Here is a 23,449-nt window from a genome sequence, read left to right on the forward strand (position 1 = left end):
ATTGCTCTCGACTTTCTCATTTTCCAGATAAAGAAACTGAGGCTCAGAAAGGAAAAGAGATTGGCGCAGGCTAAGGAGATCCAAGGATTTCTCTCACACCAAAAAGACAGAACCACTTCTCCAAGAGGGGGTGGTGGTGAGAGGAGATCCTGACAAGTGTATAAGCAGAAATGGGGTGAAGTATAGAGGAGGAGTGCTCCGACTTCCAAGGTTCCTTCTACATCTGAGATTGAGGGACTGTGTAGCATGTCACTTGGAGCGTGACTCAAAAATATGATCACCTTCTCAAGCCTGGGGCCTGGAGGGACAGACATGGCCTGAGAACGGGGGTACTTTCTTCTCGATCCTTTGATGTATAATCATTCAAAGATGTCAAAGACGGGGCAAATCCTAAGGCAAGAGAAATCCCACAGTGCCCCTTAAGAATCAGACCCATGTTCCTGAAAGGTCTCTCCCAATACTCTTCTCATAATACAGTCAGGTGAGTAGACTGGGGTAGGAAGGCGTGATCTCTCCACACACTCACCCACTGGCATGCGCTATATATAACTTGCGTGAACATGGAACCCTGAATTCAGCTCACTGCTCTGGACTCTTTGGAATCCCTCAGTGAGCCTCCAGACCCCTGACTCGCTCCCAGGATACCTCCTCAGTCTTGCATCTTTACATCCTCCCTCACCAGCCATCAAGGCAGCCTCCGTGAGAAGCAAAGGCTGCATCAGGAATGACGCTAAGACAGAAGAAATTGCAAAATGGTCCTGGGATACCTCGGGAGCACTGTTCACTATCGGGTACTCACTACATCATCTGAACGCAAATCTCTCTAACAGGCTGTTATGAGTAGAGTTGTGTCCCCTCCCCCACCTCAAATTCATATGTTGAAGTTCTAACCCCCGTTACCTCAGAAAGTGACCCTATTTGGACATAGGATCTTTACAGAGGTAATCAAGTTAAAATGAGGTCATTAGGGTAGGCCCTAATCCAGTATGTCTGGTGTCCTTATACAAAGGGAAAATTTGGACATGCATAGAGGGAAGATGATATGATGACACAAGGAAAAGATAGCCATCTACAAGACAAGGAGAAGGGCCTGGGACAGATCCTTCCCTCAGAGCCCTCAGGAGGCCTGAGGGACCTGCTGACGCCTTGATTTTAGGTTTCCAGCCTCCAGAAATGTGAGACAATACATTTCTTTGTTTAAGTTCCCCAGTCTGTGGTATTTAGTTACAGCAGCCCCAGCAAACAAAAATACAGACCAAGAGTCAATTTAAGATGACCTTCACTACAGGTGCTAGAGGCCAGGTGTGGGACTGAAGAGGCAGGGCAAGTGCTAGTCAGAGAGATGGAGAGGGATGAGTGACCAGAGACAAGATTCTGGAGCTCGAAGCAGGTGGCTATGAGCTCCCAACCACCCTCTCTGCCCTCCAATTCCCTCTAACCCATTGGTCCTGCATTGGCAATTGTCGCCAAGACCCAGGATCCTGCCCCATGCTTGTAGTTACACAGTGTCCCAGGAGAACCACATACTGTTATAGACGGAGGGAGGTGAGTCCTGAGTTCTTTTCAGGCCTGAGTCCTGAAAAGAAGGAAGGGTGGCTCAGACTCCCAGGTTCTAGGAAACAGGGTCTTCAGGACCAGGACTATCTCTTAATATTTGTCCCTGATATTTATATTGATAATAATGTTAACAATCATATTATTAATATTAACTGTCCCCAACTGAAAGTTCTTAATATATTTTTACATAAAATCAAGAGCCTTTACCAACATCATTCTTATTGTGGCATGTTCTCTATTAAAAATAAATATTCATTTATGCTTAACTCCCAGAAACAGTACCAATTCTGAAAGTATACAAAGGGTATCCTTATTTCCTGTTACATTTAGATGCTGAGAGTTCAGGGGCATATTGACTTGGATTCCTGGGTCCTGATGACAGTAGGCTGGGGGCTCCAAGTCCTGGGTCCTAGGGAAGGAGGAGCATGAAGGCCTGGACTCCTGGGCCTGAGGCAGGAGGGAACTGGGGGCAGGAACCCATAGGTTCCTGAGTGATGAGAGGACTGGAGGCATCAGGGACCCAGTATTTAAGGTGAATTTCTTGCTGTCTTTTCTGTAACTTTGCTCCTGGAGTTGGATCCAAACCAGAGTGAGCACTGAAGACTGCCTATCCCATAAAGTCTGCTCTTTGTTAAACGGCACCAATTAAGAATTGCCAACACTTCCAGAATATGCCAGCCAGACAGTGATGATGAAATCATCCACACTCATTACCATCATAACAGAGAGAACTCCTCCCCTGAAATCTGTGGGCACCGCCCCTGGCCTGATTGCTAGGCCAAGGTTGGGATTAGTCATGGCCTTTTTGTGAAGTGCTTCATCCTTTCCTGTCTCCTGATGACCCCAACCCATCCTGTCCTGTAGCCCCAGGACCTAAGGGCATCTGACACCTAGTTATTTCCCATCCCCTCCATGAATCACAAGCTTATTCTTAGCATTTTAAATATTAGAACATCAAATAATTAGAGTGACAATATAGCCTAATTACAGCTCTTTTGTCTTGGCTTATTTAATTTTTAAAAACATTTTTGGGGGATTCTAAAAGGACTTAATATTCTTTCTAATCTAGTTAAGTTGCTTTCTCTTAATATTTGTATTAACCATCCCTAGTGTTTTTTTTAACCACTTAAAAGTTCTTATATTTTTACATAAAATTAAAGGCTTCACTAACACCATTCTTACTGTGACATTTTCTCTATTAAAAATAAATATTCATTTATACCATAGAACTCACAGAAACAATACCAAGTCTGAAAGTACACAAAGCGCATCTTTATTTCACGTTGCAACAGAAAAGCTTATGTATATACATATAGGAAATAAAATTTTCAGCTATAAACAAGAAATCTGAATGACACGTCTTACTCATGGTACTGACATGGACACGCAGGATAGATATGACGGCAACCTGTGCCATCACACAGTTACTGCTCATACACACATTTGGAGGGCCAGAAATAACACTGAAGCCAGCATTCCTCTATTCAGCCGTCCTGAAGACTATGGAGGGGGCTGGTGCCATGATTCGATCAGAAGATGACGCCTGCGCTGAGCAGGAACCACTGCGTCAAGAGTGAAGAGGCCAAGCTGACTCTCAGCGGCTATGGCCACCAGGTGGGTGCTGAGGCTGGGCCAGGCTGGGAACATTAGAGGCCATTTGGGCAGGGCGACAAGTTCCGTGGTTAAGCACAAAGGTTTGACCTCCTAGTGTGGCTGCATAAGCAGAGACTTCATAACTTAAAGGGAGAGAAGGGGAAGGGAAGTCATTTGGGGAAGCGCAGCCTGCCGGCACCGCACGCCTGGCACTTCAAAAACCGGCTTTCCTTCCCCTAGGCGGCTCCCGGCTTGCCATTCTGCACATGCGCACCTTCCACGACTGCCAGGAAGAGACTTCTCCGGGGCCAATTGGGTGTGGCATTCCTCCAGGCTCATCCAATGAGCTCATCAGATGCTTTCGCGTCGACCAATGGGGCTTCGAGTGACCGTTGGGTGAGGCTGGTCCCGCCTTCCGTGCCTGCAGAAGATCGTTAAGAGAAGCCAGGTTGCGTGAGAGGGACGGTCCAGGCCGCACCTTCAGCACAGTGAGATTCTTGTGAGATCATCTGGAAGCCAGGAGGAATTTTGGTCCCTTAAAGAGAAAAAGGGGTCTGGGGACTCAGATTCCTGAGGAAACAGAAGGCTGGAGGCCAGGACTCCTGGGTCTGATGGGGGCCGAGGACTGGGGGCCTGGCCTCCTGGGTCTGAGTCGGGGAGGAAGCTGGGGGCCTGGAATCATGTCCTGTGGGAAACGGTGACTGGACCCTAACTCCTGGATCCCTGGGTCGGACGGGGCTGGGATCTCGGAACCCCAGGTTCTGATGGAGCCGGTGGCTGGAAGCTGAGATACCGGGGCCTTGAAAGGGCGTAGGTTTGGCCCTGGAGTCCCGAGTCTAAGGGAGAAGGGCCTTTGGGCCAGACTCCTGGGTCCTGAGGTTGGAGGGTATTGAGTTGGTGAACTCCTGCGTCTTAAGGGAATAGGTGGCTGGGTCCGAGAGTTATAGCTATGGAAACTGAGGCACAATAAACCCCTTAACTTGCTCAAACTCACAAGCTAGATAGGGACGGACTGACTATAGAGGTCACGGTTTCATATACCATAAGCTCTGCCCTGATGCAGTACCTGCCAGAATGGAGATTTAATCTCGTTCCGTGTGGTTGAAAAGTTTCTTCTTCATCAAATCACAGATCCTGATCGGTTCTTCCACACCTCTCTAGAAGAAGCCATGGGAACCTGTCCTCTCCAGGGTTGGCTGTTCCTGTTTCTCCTGGGAGCCTCCTCCTTGACCTGTATGTACCGAAGATGTAGGGGGAGAGCAGCTGGGTCACAGAGGATGGATTTCCGGTGGAAAAGGAGTAATTTGGGCCCCACTGAAAAGGGCAAGTGCTCATCTTTAACTCATTTTCTCCCTAGTGGCGAAAAATTTGTATTGTCACAAGGGTGTATCTGTGAGTATAGAAGAGGATCCAAGAAATACATTTAACTGGACCACTGGGAAAGTTGAGACTTGTGACAATGGGGCATTTTGCCAGGAATCCGTGCTGTTGATTACAGCAGGTAAAAAGAGAAACGGGTGGTAGGGTTGGGTGGAGGAAGGGTGATTGTGTCCGTGTGAATGCTGTTCTCCCTCCCTCAGGCCAAGCATTAGGCCCACCATCCAGTTTCCTTCTCTGTTGTCTCATAACAGGGGCCAAGACAGCGGTTTTGGCCACTAAGAGCTGCATCTCCGAAGGGACACAGGCAATAACGTTTGTGCAGCACTCTCCACCCTCCGGCATACTCACAATCTCCTACAGTAACTACTGTGAGGATTCCCTTTGCAACAACAGGGAGGACTTATCTGAATTATTGAAGCCAGAACAGACCCCAGGTACCTTGGAAGGGGGGAAATGGGTACTAAGAGACGCTCTAGAAACCCCTGAAGAGACTGTAGGTCTTCCTTCTTTGTGTTCTTTCTTGGCTTAGGCCCAAGTGGGCCATATACAAAAGGACCTTGGAACTTTTGCTTTTCTTTCTTTTGCTAAATTGTCACCTTGGGGTCTGAACACTGCTCAGAGCAGAGGGACATCAGTGAAGGCTGGGGTGTAAATTGGGTTTTGTATTTACCAAGCAATAAGATGTCACTGGAGGATTCTGAGCAGGATGTGGCATAATCTAACAGTTGTTGCTTCCCCACTGCTGCACGTCCACAGTCCAATGCCCCTATTTGGCCTCAAGACCTATAGTAATCTGGCCCCGTCTTTGCAACTCATTTCCTTCTCTTCCCTCTCTCATTTATTGGGTTCTAGCTGGGGCTAGTATTCAAAATACTTAACGATGGAAATGGTACTGGCCAATCAGAATGGATGCTACCTGTAAAATTAGTCCAGCCTTACCTGTGCCTACCAGCTGAATGTCAACACTGCAATTTCTCACAATTCCCCAAATCCACCAAGTTGACTCATACCTCCAGACATTTGTCCTTGCTATTTCCATTGCTACCCCCATCCAACCCCCATTTTCACATAGCTAATAACGTCTGTTCATCCTCCATCTCAACTCAGGTATCCACTGTGGGAAAATAGTTACCAAATTCTTTTAGGTAGGTAGGTACTCCTCCATTCCTTTGCAATTATACCTTGGACAGTGCCTACTGAGTTGTATTGTAGTTAATTAACTTAGATGTCTTTCTCCTTCTAGACAACGATCCTAGAGGGCAGGAACTGTGTCCTTTTCATCTCTGTATCGCCACACCTAAGCACGGAGTTTGGAAGTCATGTTGGATAGGGTTCTGCCAGCAAGGAAGAATCAGCTGGAGATGGGTGGGGAGGTTGCAGTAATAGGCCTTGATTAGAGTGGTGTCAGCAGGAAACACTCGGGGAAGAGAATGCAGCAAGGAGAGGCAACTCCAGAGGCAGGACATACCCTTAATTGTCCTTCTCTTTCCCCCTCCAGTTCCCAATGTGACAACACCCCTCCACTGCCCAACCTGTGTGGCTTTGGGGACCTGTTTGAGTGCTCCTTCTCTTCCCTGTCCCAGTGACACAACTCGATGCTATCAAGGAAGACTTCAGATCGTTGGAGGTAAACTGAACAGTTGATGGTTTCAGAGGCTGGAAAACCAAACATCTGAGTGGATCCTGAGAGATTTTTGACACTCAGGGTTCCAGGAATAAGGGAGGACTGGATTCCTGTCTGATTTCCTAAAGTATCTGTGTATCTCCCCATCCTTCCTTGTTCTGTAGGAGGCATCAACTCACCTTTGGAGGTCAAAGGCTGTACATCCGTGACTGGTTGCAGGCTGATGTCTGGGATCTTTACAGTAGGACCCATGTGGGTGAAGGAAATGTGTCAGCCCCAGTCTCTCACTCAGCCCCGAAAGGCTGAAAATGGGGCCACTTGGCTCCTCATTTCGGTTTGGAGGTTAGAGCTGCTGCTGCTGCTGTTGCTGTGGTCGCTTGTCCATTGTTTCTGAGGAGGCACTTCTGGTCTGGAGTGAAAGGACACCTCTTTTGACTGGAAGTCTTCTGACTGTTGGTCATCAACAAGTTGAGGAGCAGGTGGAGATTTGAAGAACAAAGTGTTCCTGTGGATTTATTTGACATTTCTAATAAAGTTTCTGCTGTGATTTGTGTATGACCCAAGACTAGAAGTGGAATTTTACTGCTGAAAGCGCCCTTAAAATTCATCTCCAACCCACAGATTTTGCAGAAAGGAAATTGGAGATCTGGAAAACTTTAGTGAGTTTTCTCACATTTGCATAGCTACAGGCAGAGCTAAGATCACAACTTTGATATTTTTACCTAAGTCTGATTTTCCTTTCACTCTAATTGGCTAACTTTTCTTGCTAGCTGGACGAGAGACTAACATTAGCCTCCTCCAGATCACTCCCAGCCCAATCTTATGGCCAAAGTCAGCAGCTTTGGGTGTTAGATCTCCCTGGGAGGTGTGGCAAAATGAGAAAAATCAGACTCCAAATTCTTCCGTTATAATGGGCTCCATCTTCCTATGTCCTCTCTGTCTGTTGCCCAGTTTACATTATTCCTTCCCTTCTCTACTCAGGAGGGAGCTGGGGCTCAGTAGGGTGTAATGAAGAGGGGCCTGGGACTATTGGGGGGAAAAATTTTTTTTAGATTCTCATGCTTATTTATTTACTCATTACTCAAGAACACACAAAATCTATCTTATTGTAAAAGACTCCTATGATCTAGGAGCTGTATAGAGCAAAGTAAAAGGTAAGGTAAGGGGGAACAGACTTTTTTCATTTTTTAAAAACAGTTTTATTGAGGCTTAATTGACATACAGTAAACTGCACAGGGAGTGGGCAGAGAGACTTTTAATGCAAACCATTGACCCCTCCCGCAAAAGACAGGACAGGGGAGTTTGGCCATAGTGTATTCCAGCCAAGTTCTGTCTAGAAAGGTCTCTAGTTCTAACCAACTCATTGAGTTAAAGCCCCACTCCAGCTAATACTTTGTCTCTAGGCATCCATTTCCCCATCGTGTCAGTTTGCTGAATATCTCTAAAGAGGGAGAGAAAGCACAAACTAGTCAAATTTTAACTCAATAAGGGGACATAAAAGTTTGGGAAATAGCTGGCATTCAGAGCCATGGAGAGTAAATACTATTTAGGGTAAAAAACAAAAAATGAACAAAAAAAGTCAAGTAGATGTTTCCCATAGGACATTGGCTTTCTAATGAGACTAAAGACAGTTGCAGAAGTTCTGGGTGAACAGAGGATGGACACAATTTTCAAAAATTTGGCCTGTGAATTGTTTTGGTATTTTAAAAAATATCGTATGCCAAAGAACTTTATGCACCACGTACAAATTTCTCAGGCCACAAACTCAAGTGTACAAACTTTCTAATATTTTAATATAGATGTATATAATATAAATATATTTTTAGTATATTATTTATTTTTATGATAACTTTGTTTATAACAGTCCTGCATTCTAACTAGTTGTAGGCAGAAACTTAACCAGTTTGAATAAACTCAGTCACCTCAAGGTTTTCTCAATCATTTCAGGTTTAAGTTCAGTCAGTCCAGGGCTTGCTTTCTTCCCACCCTCCTCACCCAGGGCTTTGCTATTGTACTGGTGGGAAGGAGGTGTCTGTCTAGTTTTTACCTCTCATGCTGCTCATGTCCAAGATCTTACTGATGTCTGGTACTTGTCTTCTATTCCTGCTAAATCCGCTGGGAAACCTCCAACCCTTACTGGGCACTCATGGGCATCCACACAGGCTGTGTGAGCTCTGCCCTCCCTCTCAGCATCTTCTGGGCCTCTTCCAACTGCTCTCAAGTCCCACTGGGGTGCTTCAGGAATCTGAGGCTGCCTAGGCATCCCATATAGCTGATGAAATTCCCCCAAGATCTGGGGAAAAGATAACTTAATAGGGACTCGCTTCCTCCCAAGGCACTAGGAAAGAGATGGGGCCTAGATCCTGGGATTTATTTACCCACATTACACAGACCATTATCACACATTCTTCTCAAATCTATTATGTTTTGCAATAATCATGCCATAAGGCCTTCGTTCTTAGACTGAAACTTGAAAATTCCAGCTCTAACACATCAAAAGTTGGGGCTTTGGAATTATTATCTCTACCTCAATTTACTTTGAAACTTCAAGGTAGAACCTTAAGATATTTCTAGCTCTTTACATTTCTTTTGTTTTCAATTATTTTATTGAAGTCATAACAGTTTATAACATTGTGTAATTTCAGGTGTACATTATTATTTATCAGTGTCTGTACAAACTGCATCACGCTCAACACTAATAGTGTAATTTTTCTGTCACCATATATATGTTTCCTCTACGCCTTTTGCCCACCCCCCAAATCCCTTCCCCTCTGGTAACCACTAATCTGTTCTCTTCATCTATGTGTTTAACTTCCACATATGGGTGAAATATGCGGTGTTTGTCATCCTCTGTCTGGCTTATTTTGCTTGAGATAATACCCTCAAGGTCCATCCATGTTGTTGCAAATGGGACTGAGTAGTATTCCCTTGTATATATATACCACTTCTTCTCTATCCATTCATCAGTTGATGGGCACTTGGGTTGCTTCCACATCTTGGTTAATGTGAATAATGCTGCAGTGAACATAAGGGTGCATATGGGGTTCAATTTCTCTTTGAATTGTTGATTTCAAGTTCTTTGAATAAATACCCAGTAGTGGGATACCTGGATCATATGGTATTTCTATTTTTAATTTTTTGAGAAATCTCCATATGTTTTCCATAGTGGCTATACCAGTTTGCATTCCAACTAGCAGTGTATGAGGGTTCCCTTTTCTCCACGTCCTCTCCAACATTTGTTATTTTTTGTCTTGTTAATTATAGCCATGCTAACAGGTGTAAGGTGTACCTCATTGTAGTTTTAATTTGCATTTCCCTAATAATTAGTGATGTTGAACATCTTTTCATGCACCTGTTGGCCATCTGTATATTTCTTTGGAAAAATGTCTGTTCACATCTTTTGCCCATTTTTTGATTGGGTTATTTGTTTTTGTTGTTGAGTTGTAAGAATTCTTTATATATTTTAGAAATTAACCCCTTCTCAGGTATATAATTTGGGTTTTCTTTTCATTTCGTTCATGGTTTCCTTTGCCTTGCAGAAGCTCTTTAGTCTGAGGTAGTCCCATTTGTTTATTTTTTCTTTTGTTTCCTATGCCTGAGGAGACATGGTGTTCAAAAAGATGCTGCTAAAACTGATGTTACAGAGTGTACTGCCTATATTTTCTTCCCAGAGTTTTACGGTTTCAGGTCTTACATTCAAGTCTTTAATCCACTTTGAATTAATTTTTGTGTATGATGTGAGATAACAGTATACTTTCATTCTTTTGCATGTGGCTGCCCAGTTTTCCCAACACCTTTTATTGAAGAGACTTTCCTTTCTCCATTGTATGTTCTTGGCTCCTTTGTCAAAGATTAGCAGTCCAGAGATTTGTGGTTTTATTTCTGGGCTTTCAATTCTGTTCCATTGATCTGTGATTCTGTTTTTGCGCCAATACAATGCTGTTTTGATTACTGTGCTTTGTAGTATATTTTGAAGTCAGGGATTGTGATCCTTCCAGCTTTGTTCTTTTTGCTCAGGGTTGCTTTAGCTATTCAGGGTCTTTTGTTGTTCCACATATATTGTAGGATTCTTTGTTCTATTTCCATGAAGAATGTCATTGGGACTCTGATTGGGATTGCATTGAATCTGTAGATTGCTTTAGGTAATATGGACACTTTGACCATGTTTATTCTGCCAATCCATGAGCATGGAATATCTTTCCGTTTCTTTATGTCATCATCAATTGCTTTCAATGATGTCTTATACTTTTCAGTGTATATGTCTTTCAGCTCCTTGGTTAAATTTATTCCTAGATATTTTATTCTTTTTGTGATGAGAGTAAATGGGATTGTATTCTTGACTTGTCTTTCTGCTAGTTCATTATTAGTGTATAGAAATGCAACTGATTTTTGTAAGTTGATTTTGTACCCTGCAACTTTACTGTAGTGGCTGATTATTTCTAATAGTTTTCTCATGGATTCTTTACAGTTTTCTATATGTAGGATCGTGTCATCCACAAACAGTGGGAGTTTCAATTCTTCCTTTCCAATTTGGATACCTTTTATTTCTTTTTCTTGCCTAATTGCTCTGGCCAAAACCTCTAGTACTATATTGAATAGGAGTGGTGAGAGTGGGCACACTTGTCTTTTTCCTGTTCTCAGAGGGGTGGCTTTCAGTTTTTCACTATTGAGTATGATGTTGGCTGTGGGTTTGTCATATAAGGCCTTTATTATGTTGAGGTGCTTTCCTTCTATACCCATTTTGTTGAGAGTTTTTATCATAAATGGATGTTGGATCTTGTCAAATTCTTTCCCCACATCTACTGAGATAATCATGTGATTTTTATTCTTCATTTGGTTAATGTGGTGTATTACACTGATTGATTTGTGGATGTTGAACCATACCTGCATCCCTGGAATACATCAAACTTGATCATGGTGTGTGATCCTTTTAATGTGTTGTTGTATTCGGTTGCCAATATTTTGTTGAGGATTTTTGCATCTATGCTCATCAGCAATATTGGCCTGTAATTTTCCCTCTTTGTGTTGTCCTTCTCTGGTTTTGGTATCAGGGTGATGTTGGCCTCACAGAATGAGTTAGGAAGCGTTCCATCTTCTTCAATATTTTGGAATATTTCGAGAAGGATAGGTATTAAATCTTCTTTGAATGTTTGGTAGAATTTTCCAAAGAAGCCATCTGATCCTGGGCTTTTGCTTTTTGGGAGGTTTCTGATTACTATTTCAATGTCTTTACTTGTGATTGGTGCATTCAGATTCTCTATTTCTTCTCCATTCAGTTTCAGGAAGTTGTGTAAGTCTAAGAATTTATCCATTTCTTCTAGATTATCCAATTTGTTGGCATATTGTTTTTCATAGTATTCTCTTACAATCCTGTATATTTCCGTGTTAACCGTTTTAATTTCACCTCTTTCATTTCTAATTTTATTTATTTCAGCCTTCTCTCTTTTTTTCTTAGTGATTATGGTTAAGAGTTTGTCAGTTTTCTTTATCATCTCAGAGAACCACCTCTTAGTTTCATTGATCCTTTCTACCGTTTATTTGGTCTCTATTTCATTTATTTCTGCTCTAATGTTTATTATTTCCATGTTTATGCCGACTTTGGGCTTTGTTCTTCCTTTTCTAGTTCTGTTAGGTGTGGTTTAAGATTACTTACTTGAGATATTTCTTGTTCGTTAAGGTGGGCCTGTATTGCTATGAATTTCCCTCTTAGAATTTATTTTCTGCATCCCATAAGAGCTGGTATGATGTATTTTTATCTTCATTTGTCTCCAGGCATTTTTTGATTTCTCCCTTGATTTCTTCATTAATCCAGTTGTTGTCCAGTAGCGTGTTGTTTTGTCGCTGCATATTTATGACTTCCCCAGCTTTTTTTTGTAGTTAATTTCTAGTTTCATAGCATTGTGATCAGAAAGGATGCTAGATATGATATCAATCTTCTTAAATTTATTAAGCCTTGCCTTGTTTCCCAACATATGGTCTATCTTTGAGAATGTTCCATGTGCACTCGAGAAGAACGTGTGTTCTGCTGTTTTTGGATGGAATGTTTTATATATATCTATTAAGTCCATCTGGTCTAGTTTTTCGTTTAGGTCCACTATTTTCTTATTGACATTCTGTCTGGATGATCTATCCATCGATGTAAGTAGGGTGTTGATGTCCCCTACTATTATTGTGTTGTTGTTAATTTCTCCTTTTAGGTCTGTTAATAGTTGCTTTATATACTTTGGTACTCTTGTGTTAGGTGCATATATATTCATAAGTGTTTTGTCCTCTTGTTGGAATGTCCCTTTTATCATTACATAATGTCCCTCTTTGTCTCTCACTGCCTTTTTCACTTTGAAGTCTGCTTTGTCTTATATAATTATGGCAACATCTGCTTTCTTTTGCTTGCCATTAGCTTGGAGTATCATCTTCCATCCCTTCACTGTGAGCCTGTGTTTGCCTTTAGAGCTGAGATGTGTTTCCCGGAGGCAGCATATTGTTGGGTCTTGTTTTTTAATCCATCCAGCCACTCTGTGCCTTTTGATTAGAGAACTCAATCCCTCTACGTTTAGAATGATTATTGATATATGAGAGCTTAATACTGCCATTCTATCTATTGTTTTCCAGTTGTTCTATATTTATCTTTCTTCTCTTCCCTTGTATTTCTGACTGCCATTTCAGCTTGGTGGTTTTCTGTGATGGTTTTCTCAATTTTCTCTTTATTTATGATTGTGTCTTTGCTCTGATTTTTTTAGTGGTTACCATGAGGTTTGTGTGTAAAGATCTTGTAGATGAGATAACCCGTTTTCTGATAACCTCTTATCTCCATTAGCCTAAGCAGGTTCCATCCCTTTCCACTGCCCCATCTAAGTTATTATTGTCACAAATTGTTATGTGTTGTGTCATGACTCTGTGATTAAAATGAAGTGTTTATAGTTATTCTTGATGCTTTCCTTCCTTTTATCTTTTATGTTATAATTAAGTGTTTGCTAACCTGTTCTGATAGAAAGCTGCAATTTTCTGATTTTGTCTCTCTATTTATCTCCTTGCTCAAGCCTCTGTAAACCTTTGCCTTTTTGTTTCAGGTAAGAGGGCATCCTTGATCATTTCTTGTAAGGGAGATCTAGTGGCAATGAACTCCTTCAGCTTTTGTTTATCTGGGGAAGTTTTTATTTCTCCATCGTATCTGAAGGATAGATTCACTGGATAGAGTATTTTTTGCTGAAAGTTTTTGTCTGTCTGTATTTTGAATATATCATTCCATTTTCTCCTAGCCTGTAAGGTTTCTGCTGAGAAATCCACTGAAAGCCTGATAGGGGTTCCTTTGTAGATTATTCCTTCAGCCTTGCTGCCCTTAGTATTTTTCCTTTGTCATTGAATTTTGCCAGTTTTGCTATTGTATGCCTTGGATAAAGTCTTTTTGCATTGATGTAATTAGGACTTCTATTGGCTTCATATACTTGTAAGTCCAATTCCTTCCCCAGGTTTGGGAAGTTCTCAGCTATTATTTCTTTGAACAAGCTCTCTGCTCCTTTCTCCCTCTTTTCTCCCTCTGGAATATCTATAATCCTTATGTTGCATTTCCTAATTCACTTGGATATTTCTTGAAGAATTTCTTCATTTTTTTTTTTGAGTCTTAATTCTTTCTCCTCCACCTGAAGCATTTCTATATTTATGTCCTCTAAATTACTAATTCTGTCCTCTATAACATGAGCTCTGTTTTTTAAGGTTTCTAGATTGTTTTTTATCTCATTAATTGTGTTCTTGCTCTCCAGAATTTGTTTGTTTTTTTTTTCAGAGTTTCAATCTCTCTGTGAAGAATTCCTTCTGCTCATTAATTTTATTCCTGAGTTCATTGAACTGTCTTTCTGAGTTTTCTTGTAACCCATTGAGTTTCTTTATGACAACTATTTTGAATTTTCTATTATTTATATTTAAATTTATGTGACTTCAGGATTGGTTTTTGAGACTTGTCATTTTCCTTTTGCTCCAGAGTGTTAATGTAGTTCTTTGTGGTGTTTGATCAAGTGATCCTTTGCTGGCGCATAGTGGTAGTATCAGGTTGCAGATTTCACCTACCACCACTGGGTGGGGGCAGGAGTTGTGTTTTCTGAACTTGCTGTGTCTGCTGGAAGTCATGCCGATAGGACTTGTCTGTGCTTGCCCTATGGCCAGGCACTTGGTTGGTCACACATATGTAGGCACTCTGCTGCAGAACTATTGCCTTAGTGGGGGACCAGCTGAGCTGGTCTGCTAGGCAGGGGGGAGTGGTGCTTTCTTTCTTGCATGCATGTGGGCCCACTCTACACTCATGGGTCGTTTGCCTGGGCTGCTGTATTTGGTGTGGGTGCCCACACAGTGGCTAAACCATGCCACTCAGTGTGAAGCATTCCCAGGGGCCAGGCTGCCACTCCAAAAGCAAAAGCATTCTGGTGCAGGCCTGCCTACTCCCCCACCTCCTCTTACAGTCATGCACCAGTTGTTGTGTGAGGACCCACAACCTAGATCACTGCCACTGGGGAGGTGGAGGGGATCCACTCACTTCCTTCCAGTGCTTCCCAGGAATCCAGTACTCCCACCTACAGGAGTGTGGCTGCATGGATCTCTCAGATGTCCTATTGTGCTTTGTAGGGAATCCTCTGTTGGTTAATGAATGTTCATTTGGTTGTAACTTGGGAGGGAGAGACTAAGGGAACAGCTCATTCCACCATGATGCTGATGTCACTCACCCTGGTTCTTTGCATTTCTATAGTAATAGCCATACTGACTGAATTGGGGAGAAGTAGCATAAAGAATTGGGGAGCAGGGAGACAGCAGTAATAGCAAAATATAATCCTGCCTACATCTACTCCTTCATCCATCTGGACTTAGCCTCTCTTGTCACACATGATATTCATTGCTCCCTCCAGGGCTCTGTTCATGTTCTTCCCTCCCTGAATTTCCATCTCCCCTTCCCACCTACCCACCCATGAGATCCCCATTAGACACCTCACTGCCAACTCCAGCAGACCTTTCCTGACTTCTCCAGCACCCATTGATCTCGCTCAGTATAGCCCCAGCATATCTGCCTGCCTTACTTCAATATTTTACTGTTTCCCACAAAGAATATTGTCTCCTCCAACAAGGTAAGAGCACCTCAGGGACAGACCTTGTTTCCAACAGCTTTACAACTTAACAGCACCTGTAAGATATAACTGGCAACTTGCTGTTTGGGGTCTGTTATAACTGCTTATTGAAGTGAACCAAACTTCCCCTGCACACACACATCTCTCTCCAACAACTTAACTAACCACCACCAACTGCAGCCAATTACTTTAAACTTGATGCTAATGTGGATAAAAAAGGCAGTAATTTCTAGAGGGCACAGAATAAGAGAGGCAGAAGTTTAAGAAGGATGGGTATTGCAAAAAGGTAAGCGTTCAAAGTTTCCTCTATTTCCTCAACAGTGTTATAGTGGCCATGTGGGTATATCCTGGTTTGGGGCAGTGATGTCAGAGTTGGAAGTCAGCTTTGATCAGAGGCTAGGAAACTAGTTAAGTCCTTTTATTATTATTTAATGTTAATAAAAATAATTATCTTTTATTGGGAAATTAATCTGTTTCTGGATCTATGCTGAGATCTTTAGAAATACAACTTATATAATCCTACTGTGTGTTTCTGGTGGGGAGTTGGAGGCAACTTAAACATCCTTGCTAGGGGAACAGATAAGCAAAATGCGGCAGACACATTTTTTGGATGTGCAACACTTATCATTAAACCAGCACTATGTTAAAAAAAAATAAACTTATTTTGCAGCAAAATATTACTTGTATAGTAAACAATGCTATAATTAGAATACAGAACAGTTTCTTCACCCCAAACACCCTCCCTTGACAACCACTGATCTGTACTCTATCACTATAGATTTGCCTTTTCAAAAATGTCATAGAAATGGAATCATACAGTATGGAACTGTTTGAGACCAGCTACTTTAATTCAGCATAATGCCTTGTAGATTCATCTGTGTTGTTGTGTATATCAGCAGTGTGTTCCTTTTTGTTGGTAAACATTATTCCGTTGTATAGATGTGCCACAGTTTGTTTATTCATTAACCCATTGCAGATGTTTGGGTTGTTTCTAGTTTTTGGCAGTTATGAATTAAACTTTTATAAAAACTTGTGCACATATTTCTGTATAAACATAAAATTTTATTTCTCTAGGGTAAATACTTGGGAGCGGGATTGCTGGGTCACATGGCAAGAGTGTGGTTAACTTTATAAGAAATTGAGAAACTTTTTTCCAGAGTGCTTGTATCATTTTTTATTCCCTCCAGCAATGTGTGAGAATTCTAGTTTTGTAGTTTTCAGGGTATAGATTCTGCACATATATCGTTAGATTCATACTTATTTCACCTTTTGGGAGCTACTGTAAATGGTTTCTTGTAAATTTCAGTTTTCAATTTTTTATTGCTTCTAGACAGAGTAAATGCAATTGATTTTTGTATGTTGGCCTCATATCCTGCAACCTTGCTAAATTCATTTATTAGTTTTGGAGTTTTTTGTAGATTTCATGGAATTTTCGAAGTAGACAATCAGGTCATCTGCAAATAGGGATAGTTTTATTTTTTTCTTTCCAATTTTTAAGTCTGTCTTTTCTTTTCTTATTGCACTGGCTAGGACTTCTAGTACAATGAATAAAAGTAATGAGAGTGGACATTTTGCTTTGCTCCCAATCTTAGGAAGTTTCTTAAAAAATTAAACATACACTTACCATAGGATTCAGCCATTCCTTTGAAAAAGAAACATCATATGTCCATACAAAGATTTTTATACAAATGTTCATAACAGCTTTATTTATAATAGCCAAAGTCTGGAAACAACTCAAATGCCCATCAACAGTGAAAGAATAAATAAATTATGATATGTCTTTGTAATGGAATACTAATCAGTAAAAAAATGAATGAACTATTGATATATACAGCAACACGGATGAATCTCTAAATAATTATCCTAAATGAAAGACGCTAGACAAAAAAAGAGTCTGTACTGTGTTATTCCATTTATATAAAACTTCAGAGAATGAAAGTTAAATCTATAGTCTCAGAAAGCACATCTGTGCTTATCTAGAATGGGGTTGGGGGTAGGAAAGTTACAAAGGAACACAAAGAAACTTTTGGAGTGATAGATATGTTAATTATCTTGACTGTGGTAATAGTGAGGTTTCTCAGTGGTTACATATGTCAAAAATCATCAAATTATACGTTTTAAAAATGTGAAGTGTACCGTATGTCAATTAAACCTCACTAAAGGTTTTTTTTTTTTTTAAAGCATGAACTAACAGTTTTTATATTTTTCAGTCCTACCCTAAACTACCTTTTCTTGATAAAATTGGAGTAAAGATGGAGGAGATCATTGTTATACCGAGAAAATTAATTTTGTGTTTGGTGGTCTGCCAGACTCCAATCCATCCCGTCTGTTCCTGCTGTCACCATCAAATCAACAGGCTTCTTCTTGACATGGTAAAATCTCTTCATCTTTGACAGATATTCTCCTCCACCTCCCTACTCCCAGACCCAGCATTTGCCTCAAGAAGCTGCCACGCCTTTCTAGTCACCTATGAAGGATTCTGTTCTACTGTAATAAGAAGGGCTTTCTTATATGCATTTCTCTTTAATTTTCCAATGAATATGTGTGACATTTTATAATATCCAGATATTTCTTTTTGTTACCACAGAAATGAAGGTCTTCTATGTTCTCCCACATCCTAAGCCAAAATCAAAATCTCAATATTTGTTTTCAGCCTGAAGAAGTTGAGTCTCTGGTCCTAGCCAAGTATCACTCCCATCTGCTTTGTGGATGAACCTTGAAAACATTATTCTAAGTGAAATAAGCCAGACCTTGTTTGGAAATGAGTTCTTTGCAGATGTAACCAAGTTAGTACGAGGTCATTTGGGTGTGCCCTAATCCAATATGACTGGTGTGCTTACAAGAAAAAAAGAGACACACAGGGAGAGCTCCTGTGATAACAGAGGCAGGGATTGGACTGATGCAGCTGCAAATGCAGGAATACCAACGACTGATAGCCACCACTAGAAGCTAGGAAAAGGCAAGCAAGGATTCTATCCAGAGTCTCAGAGGCAGCATGGGTCTGCTGACACCGTAACTTCAAACTTTTAGCCTCCAAATATGTGACAGAGTGAATTTCTGCTCTTTTAAGCCGCTTTATGGTACTTTGCTACAGGAGTCCTAGGAAACTTATACAGGGCTTTAAGTTCATTATTTTGCATCTGAACAGCCAGTTATCCCAGCACCATTTGTTGAAAAGTCTATTATTTTGCCCATTGAATGGTCTTGGCACACTTGTCAAAAATCATTTGACCATAAATATGAAGGTTTATTTCTTTTTTTTTTCTTCTTTTTTTTTTGTGAGGAAGATCAACCCTGAGCTAACATCCGTGCTAATTCCCCTCTTTTTGCTGAGGAAGACCGGCTCTGAGCTAACATCTATTGCCAATCCTCCTCCCTTTTTTTCCCCAAAGCACCAGTAGATAGCTGTATGTCATAGTTGCACGTCCTTCTAGTTGCTGTATGTGGGACGTGGCTTCAGCATGGCTGGAGAAGCTGTGCGTCGGTGTGTGCCCGGGATCCAAACCTGGGCCGCCAGTAGCGGAGCGTGCGCACTTAACTGCTAAGCCATGGGGCCGGCCCTGAAGGTTTATTTCTGATCTCTCAGTTCTATTCTATGGACTTATGTCTCCCAAAGGTCGAATCATACTATCTTGATTATTCTGGCTTGGCACTAAGCTTTGAAATGGGGAAGTGTGAGTACTCCAGTTTTGTTCTTTCATTTAAAGACTGTTTAGGCTATTCTTGGTCCTGTGAATTTCCACACAAATTTTAGGATCAGCTTGTCAACTTTTGCGTAGAAGACAGCTGGGTTTTGATAAGGGTTGAATTTCATTTGGAGGTCAATTTAGGAGTATTGCCATCTTAACAATATCAAGTCTTCTAATCCATGAACATGGGATCTTTCCATTATTTAGGCCTTCCTTAATTTCTTTCAATAATATTTTGTAATCTTAATGAGTATAACTTTTATGCTTCTTCGGTTAAACTTATTCCTAAGTATTTTATTATTTTTGATATTATTGTCAATGGAATAGTTTTCTTCATTTTGTTTTTGTATTATTCATTGCCAGTGTATATAAATACAATTGATTTTTTAAATTATTTTGTACCCTGCAACTTTGTGTATGAGTCACACTTTCTCATATCGTTGTATGTCTCGATTTTCTTCATTGAAACCTAGACACTTTATATAATATATTGTCCCAAATCTGTACAATTATTACTACATACCCAGGGTTTGTTGTTTGTTTGTTTGTTTGTTTAGTGACTTGGCTGGACTATTTCAGTGATGTCCATTTTCTCTGCAGGATGCCTCCTTGGGCATACCCACAGTCACCTTGGAAAGACAGTCATTCTGGCAGAGCTGTCTGACTGTCTTTTCCCCTGATCTCATAATATTACTTGTAATGTTACTTTCATCACACAGAGCTGGGGGTAGGTGGTGGGCTAGGTGGGGATCCTAGGGTAGTTCAGATCCCACAGACTCTTGTTGTTCTGACCAAAATTTAGTATATTTTCTTGAATAAATGAGTCTTTATAATATATTCCATGTGACAAAAATAGAAATTTCTTTCTTGCTTCTCTGGGACCGTAAGAGAAGACTTTCTAGGCTCCTTAACTTTTTAGCCATTACACTGACTTGATTTTAAGTTGTGGTCTCAATTACTAACTCCAACATCACTGAGGCCATGAATAGTGACCTCCCCATGAATGGTCACTAAAAGGTCATCCCCATGTCCCGCAACCACTATTCCATATCTCTCTGGGCTGCTCATGCACCAGAATAAAGCTTAGGCACTGGCTTTGAGGCTCTTTTTTTGTTTCTGGCACGCATGAATTTTACTTTGTCTCATTCAAGCCCAGCTATTGACTGAAATATTATCCTTCTAGAATATCTCTTTGGTTTTTTCTTAAAAAAAAAAAAAAAGGTAGTAGGCCTTATGAAAACAATCAGAGGGCCAAGAAGGTGCCAGGTTCTCCACTTAATACTTGGTGCCAGGGCAACAGACACATTCCATCTTGTCCTCCCAGAGATTCCAGTCCCCCAGGGAAGGTGGACAGTTTAATAGCAAGTAGAGAGTGGATGAACTGGAAGGACATCATCAGGACTCCTGGGAGTCAGAGAATACCTCCAGAAAGAAATAACATTTCAGCTAAGTAAGGAAAGACAAATCATTTATGACAGAGACCAGCCCTTCATATCCTCTGGGACCCTCCTCCCACCCACACCCCAGTGGCTTCACCACTATACCTTCACCATGCAATCAAGCCCACAGAAAAGAAAATTCTGATGTGTGTTGATGTTCCTTCAGGGTCTGGAGGAGGAGAGACCCAGGACATGAAGACCCTGTGTGATCAACCTGGGCACCCTGAGACCCTCCCATTGGAAAAATGGTTCCCTTCATAAAAGGAAAACGAGATCATACCTGCAGGGAAAGTGGTTTATTGATTGAACCCACGCACAGTGGAAACGTGGTGGAGTTGTAGGAGAAAGATTTCACCTCTGTCTCTCAGAGCATCACCTTCACGCTTGAGATTTGTTGATTTTCTCCACTTACGTTTCAAAGCCTTGATTACATCCATGGTCGTGGGTAGATACACTGTACAGTAATTTAACATGGTGTTGGTGTCGATGTTAATGAGTTCTATTTATTTTTCCAGAGAGATACGTAAGTGCAGAGGTCTGTTTCCCTTCCCCTCATTCTCCTCTCTCTCTACGCTCTTCCCCATTTCTAGCCTGCTCTCTCACACTTGCTCAAAAGACTGTATGGTACTCTCTCTTCCCCCATCTCACCTTCTCTCCTCCTAGCTTTTCTTGCCACCTATCATCTGCAGATCCTCCTACTTCCAGTTCTAACCTTGCAAACTCTCTTTCTTCTTCCTTTCCTAACTCTCATCTCTCTATCTTTTGCATTTTGCCTTTTCTCTCTTACTCTCTTTCCAACTTTTCTCCCCTTTCTCCTCTCTCTCCTCTTCAAACCTCTGCTCCTCACTCTTCCTCCTGCATCCTTTCTACCTCATTCCATCCCTCCACCTGTCTCCTCTTGCCTTCTCACTCCTCTCTGTCACCTTGCTCCATCACTTTATCCACATATATCTCTTCCCTGATCACTCCCACCTTTTCTCATCCTCCCCTAGATACTTACCCTTTCATTACTAGCAATACTTCCAAGCTCCATCTTGGTCATAGTTAGGAGTGAGTGAGCACCAAAAACTCCCAACTACACTCCCAGCAGTTGTGCATTCATCATATGTTTTGCCATGATAGATAAAGGGAAAGACACATGGAGCATAGTCTGAAAAGTACAAGAAATGGGTGAGAAACTGCTTCGTAGAAAAATTTTCTTCATGTTATCAAGAGAAGGGGACATGAATGGAACATGTTGGGCAAGATGAAGTAATGCCTGAGGCTTCCATCTGGGGAGCAATTATAGAAGTTTCCCCTTCAACTTGGGAAGCCACATGCTCCTCATGTGAGGAAAAGCTGCATACTCACCCTTGTTAACACAATACCTCCATCTCCCCGAGTACTTTTCAGTTAGAGAACACCAATACCATAGGGAATGCGCCTTAGTGCAATCAAAATACTTGTTGCCTCCATAGGTGAATGGGAAAACACATTTATTATCTGCAAAAACCAAAGATGTTCTCTTCGTCAGCTCTTCAGTGTATCATTATATCTGCAGTCACTCTGGAAAAGTTTCTGTTCTAACTAGCTCATCATCACCAAGGGCCTGCCATGTACAGAGCCCTTTACTAAGCATCAGGGATGTCAAGGTCCACATGCTGTGGTCTCTACCCTCAGGGCCTAGGAAAGGCTCTTTAACTTCCAGTGTGTATTATTTTCCCAGAGGCATTTCCCATGGATATCGGCGCTCCAGGCAACAGGTGAGCTTGCCAGACAGCAAAGCAGCTTGATTTTGGATCCTAATTTTTATCACCTGTTATTCTGTTGTGTCTCGAGCAATAGTTTCTGCTCTCCCAGATTCAATAGCAAAAGTTTAAAGAGATTTTTATATCTGTGAACAGAGGCAATTTCTTGTTCTTGTCATTAATATTCTGCCTCACATCATATGGAAGCCTGATTTTTATCTGTGCCACATTCATGGCATATCTAAAGTAGTTTCAGTGTGCACTGACTTAGCCATTTTAATGGACTGAAGATGCAAATTGCATGAAGCCAGAGGGCTTTGTGGTTATGTGGACCTGGCCAAGGCATCTGTGGCCTGCCTGAATTCTCTCTGCCTCATCACTGGATTTACTGGTCACAAATATCAACCCTCCACAACTCACGTGCATATTTCTGTTTGAATACAACCTCCCCACCCAATCCCTCCTGATGCCTCTTAGACAGGCTCCATGATTAGAACATCATCCCTTGGAATGAGGCCCTATCTACAGCTCGGCATATGGCACCAGCCCTGAAACCCTGACCTGGGTTCAGATTCCTGTCCCACTATCTACAGGCTGCTTGTCCTTGTTGAGTAAACACCTCTATGAAGGGCCCCTTGTTCTTCACATACAGCCTGGGGATGTGTGCACCTGCCTCCTCCATTACTGAGAGGGTGAAATTAGTTCTTGCATGTAAAATATCTCAGAAGAATCAAATCACAGTTACCACCCACATGTTAGTTTGTTTTATTTTATTCTTGTTTTGTTTCATTATTTTCCAAATCAATTACCTGGTTTCATTTCAGCAGTAGGGCAGGGCTCAATCAGCTGGTGAGCTGTAAGAAATTCAGGAGTAGAGGAGATGGATGGAGAAGGAGCGAGAACAAAATTAAGGCAATATGAATACATTCTATAGCAGGACCCACTCTGCAGCTCTAACTTTCTTTTCTTTCACACTAAAATTTTATAATTTTTTTTATTGTGGTAAGGTCACTTAACACGCAATCTTCCCACTAAACACATTTTTAAGTGTAAGTTCTAGTAATTTACTACACAAGGTAGTGATGATAATTAGCAATACTGAATATTTTTTCACATTTTGATGTCCATGTTTGTTCTAAACAGATACACTCTGGATGTGTACTAGAGGGCTAAACATAACAGATGAGTAAGAATCTTACACTTTCTCACTGCTATTGTACTGACACACATGAATTATACCACCTTAATCATAAGATGTTACCTGAGACTACACCTTTCCTCTTATTCCAAACATTAAATCCTATTTACATCAAAAAATCTTCCTTTCAACAAT

General features: G+C 41.3%; 1 protein-coding gene across 1 annotated transcript; it reads left to right on the forward strand.

Moving 5' to 3' along the window:
• Positions 1-4,317: 4,317 nt before the first annotated feature.
• Positions 4,318-6,707, forward strand: TEX101 (testis expressed 101). The gene is made up of 5 exons (XM_058530976.1): positions 4,318-4,383; positions 4,508-4,651; positions 4,782-4,964; positions 6,029-6,157; positions 6,319-6,707. The coding sequence occupies exons 1-5, from the start codon at positions 4,320-4,322 to the stop codon at positions 6,546-6,548; spliced, it is 750 nt and encodes a 249-aa protein (XP_058386959.1). The 5' UTR covers positions 4,318-4,319; the 3' UTR covers positions 6,549-6,707.
• The last annotated feature ends 16,742 nt before the right edge of the window (positions 6,708-23,449 follow it).

Source organism: Diceros bicornis, chromosome 34, assembly GCF_020826845.1.
Source record: "Diceros bicornis minor isolate mBicDic1 chromosome 34, mDicBic1.mat.cur, whole genome shotgun sequence".
In the NCBI taxonomy this organism is placed as follows: domain Eukaryota; kingdom Metazoa; phylum Chordata; class Mammalia; order Perissodactyla; family Rhinocerotidae; genus Diceros; species Diceros bicornis.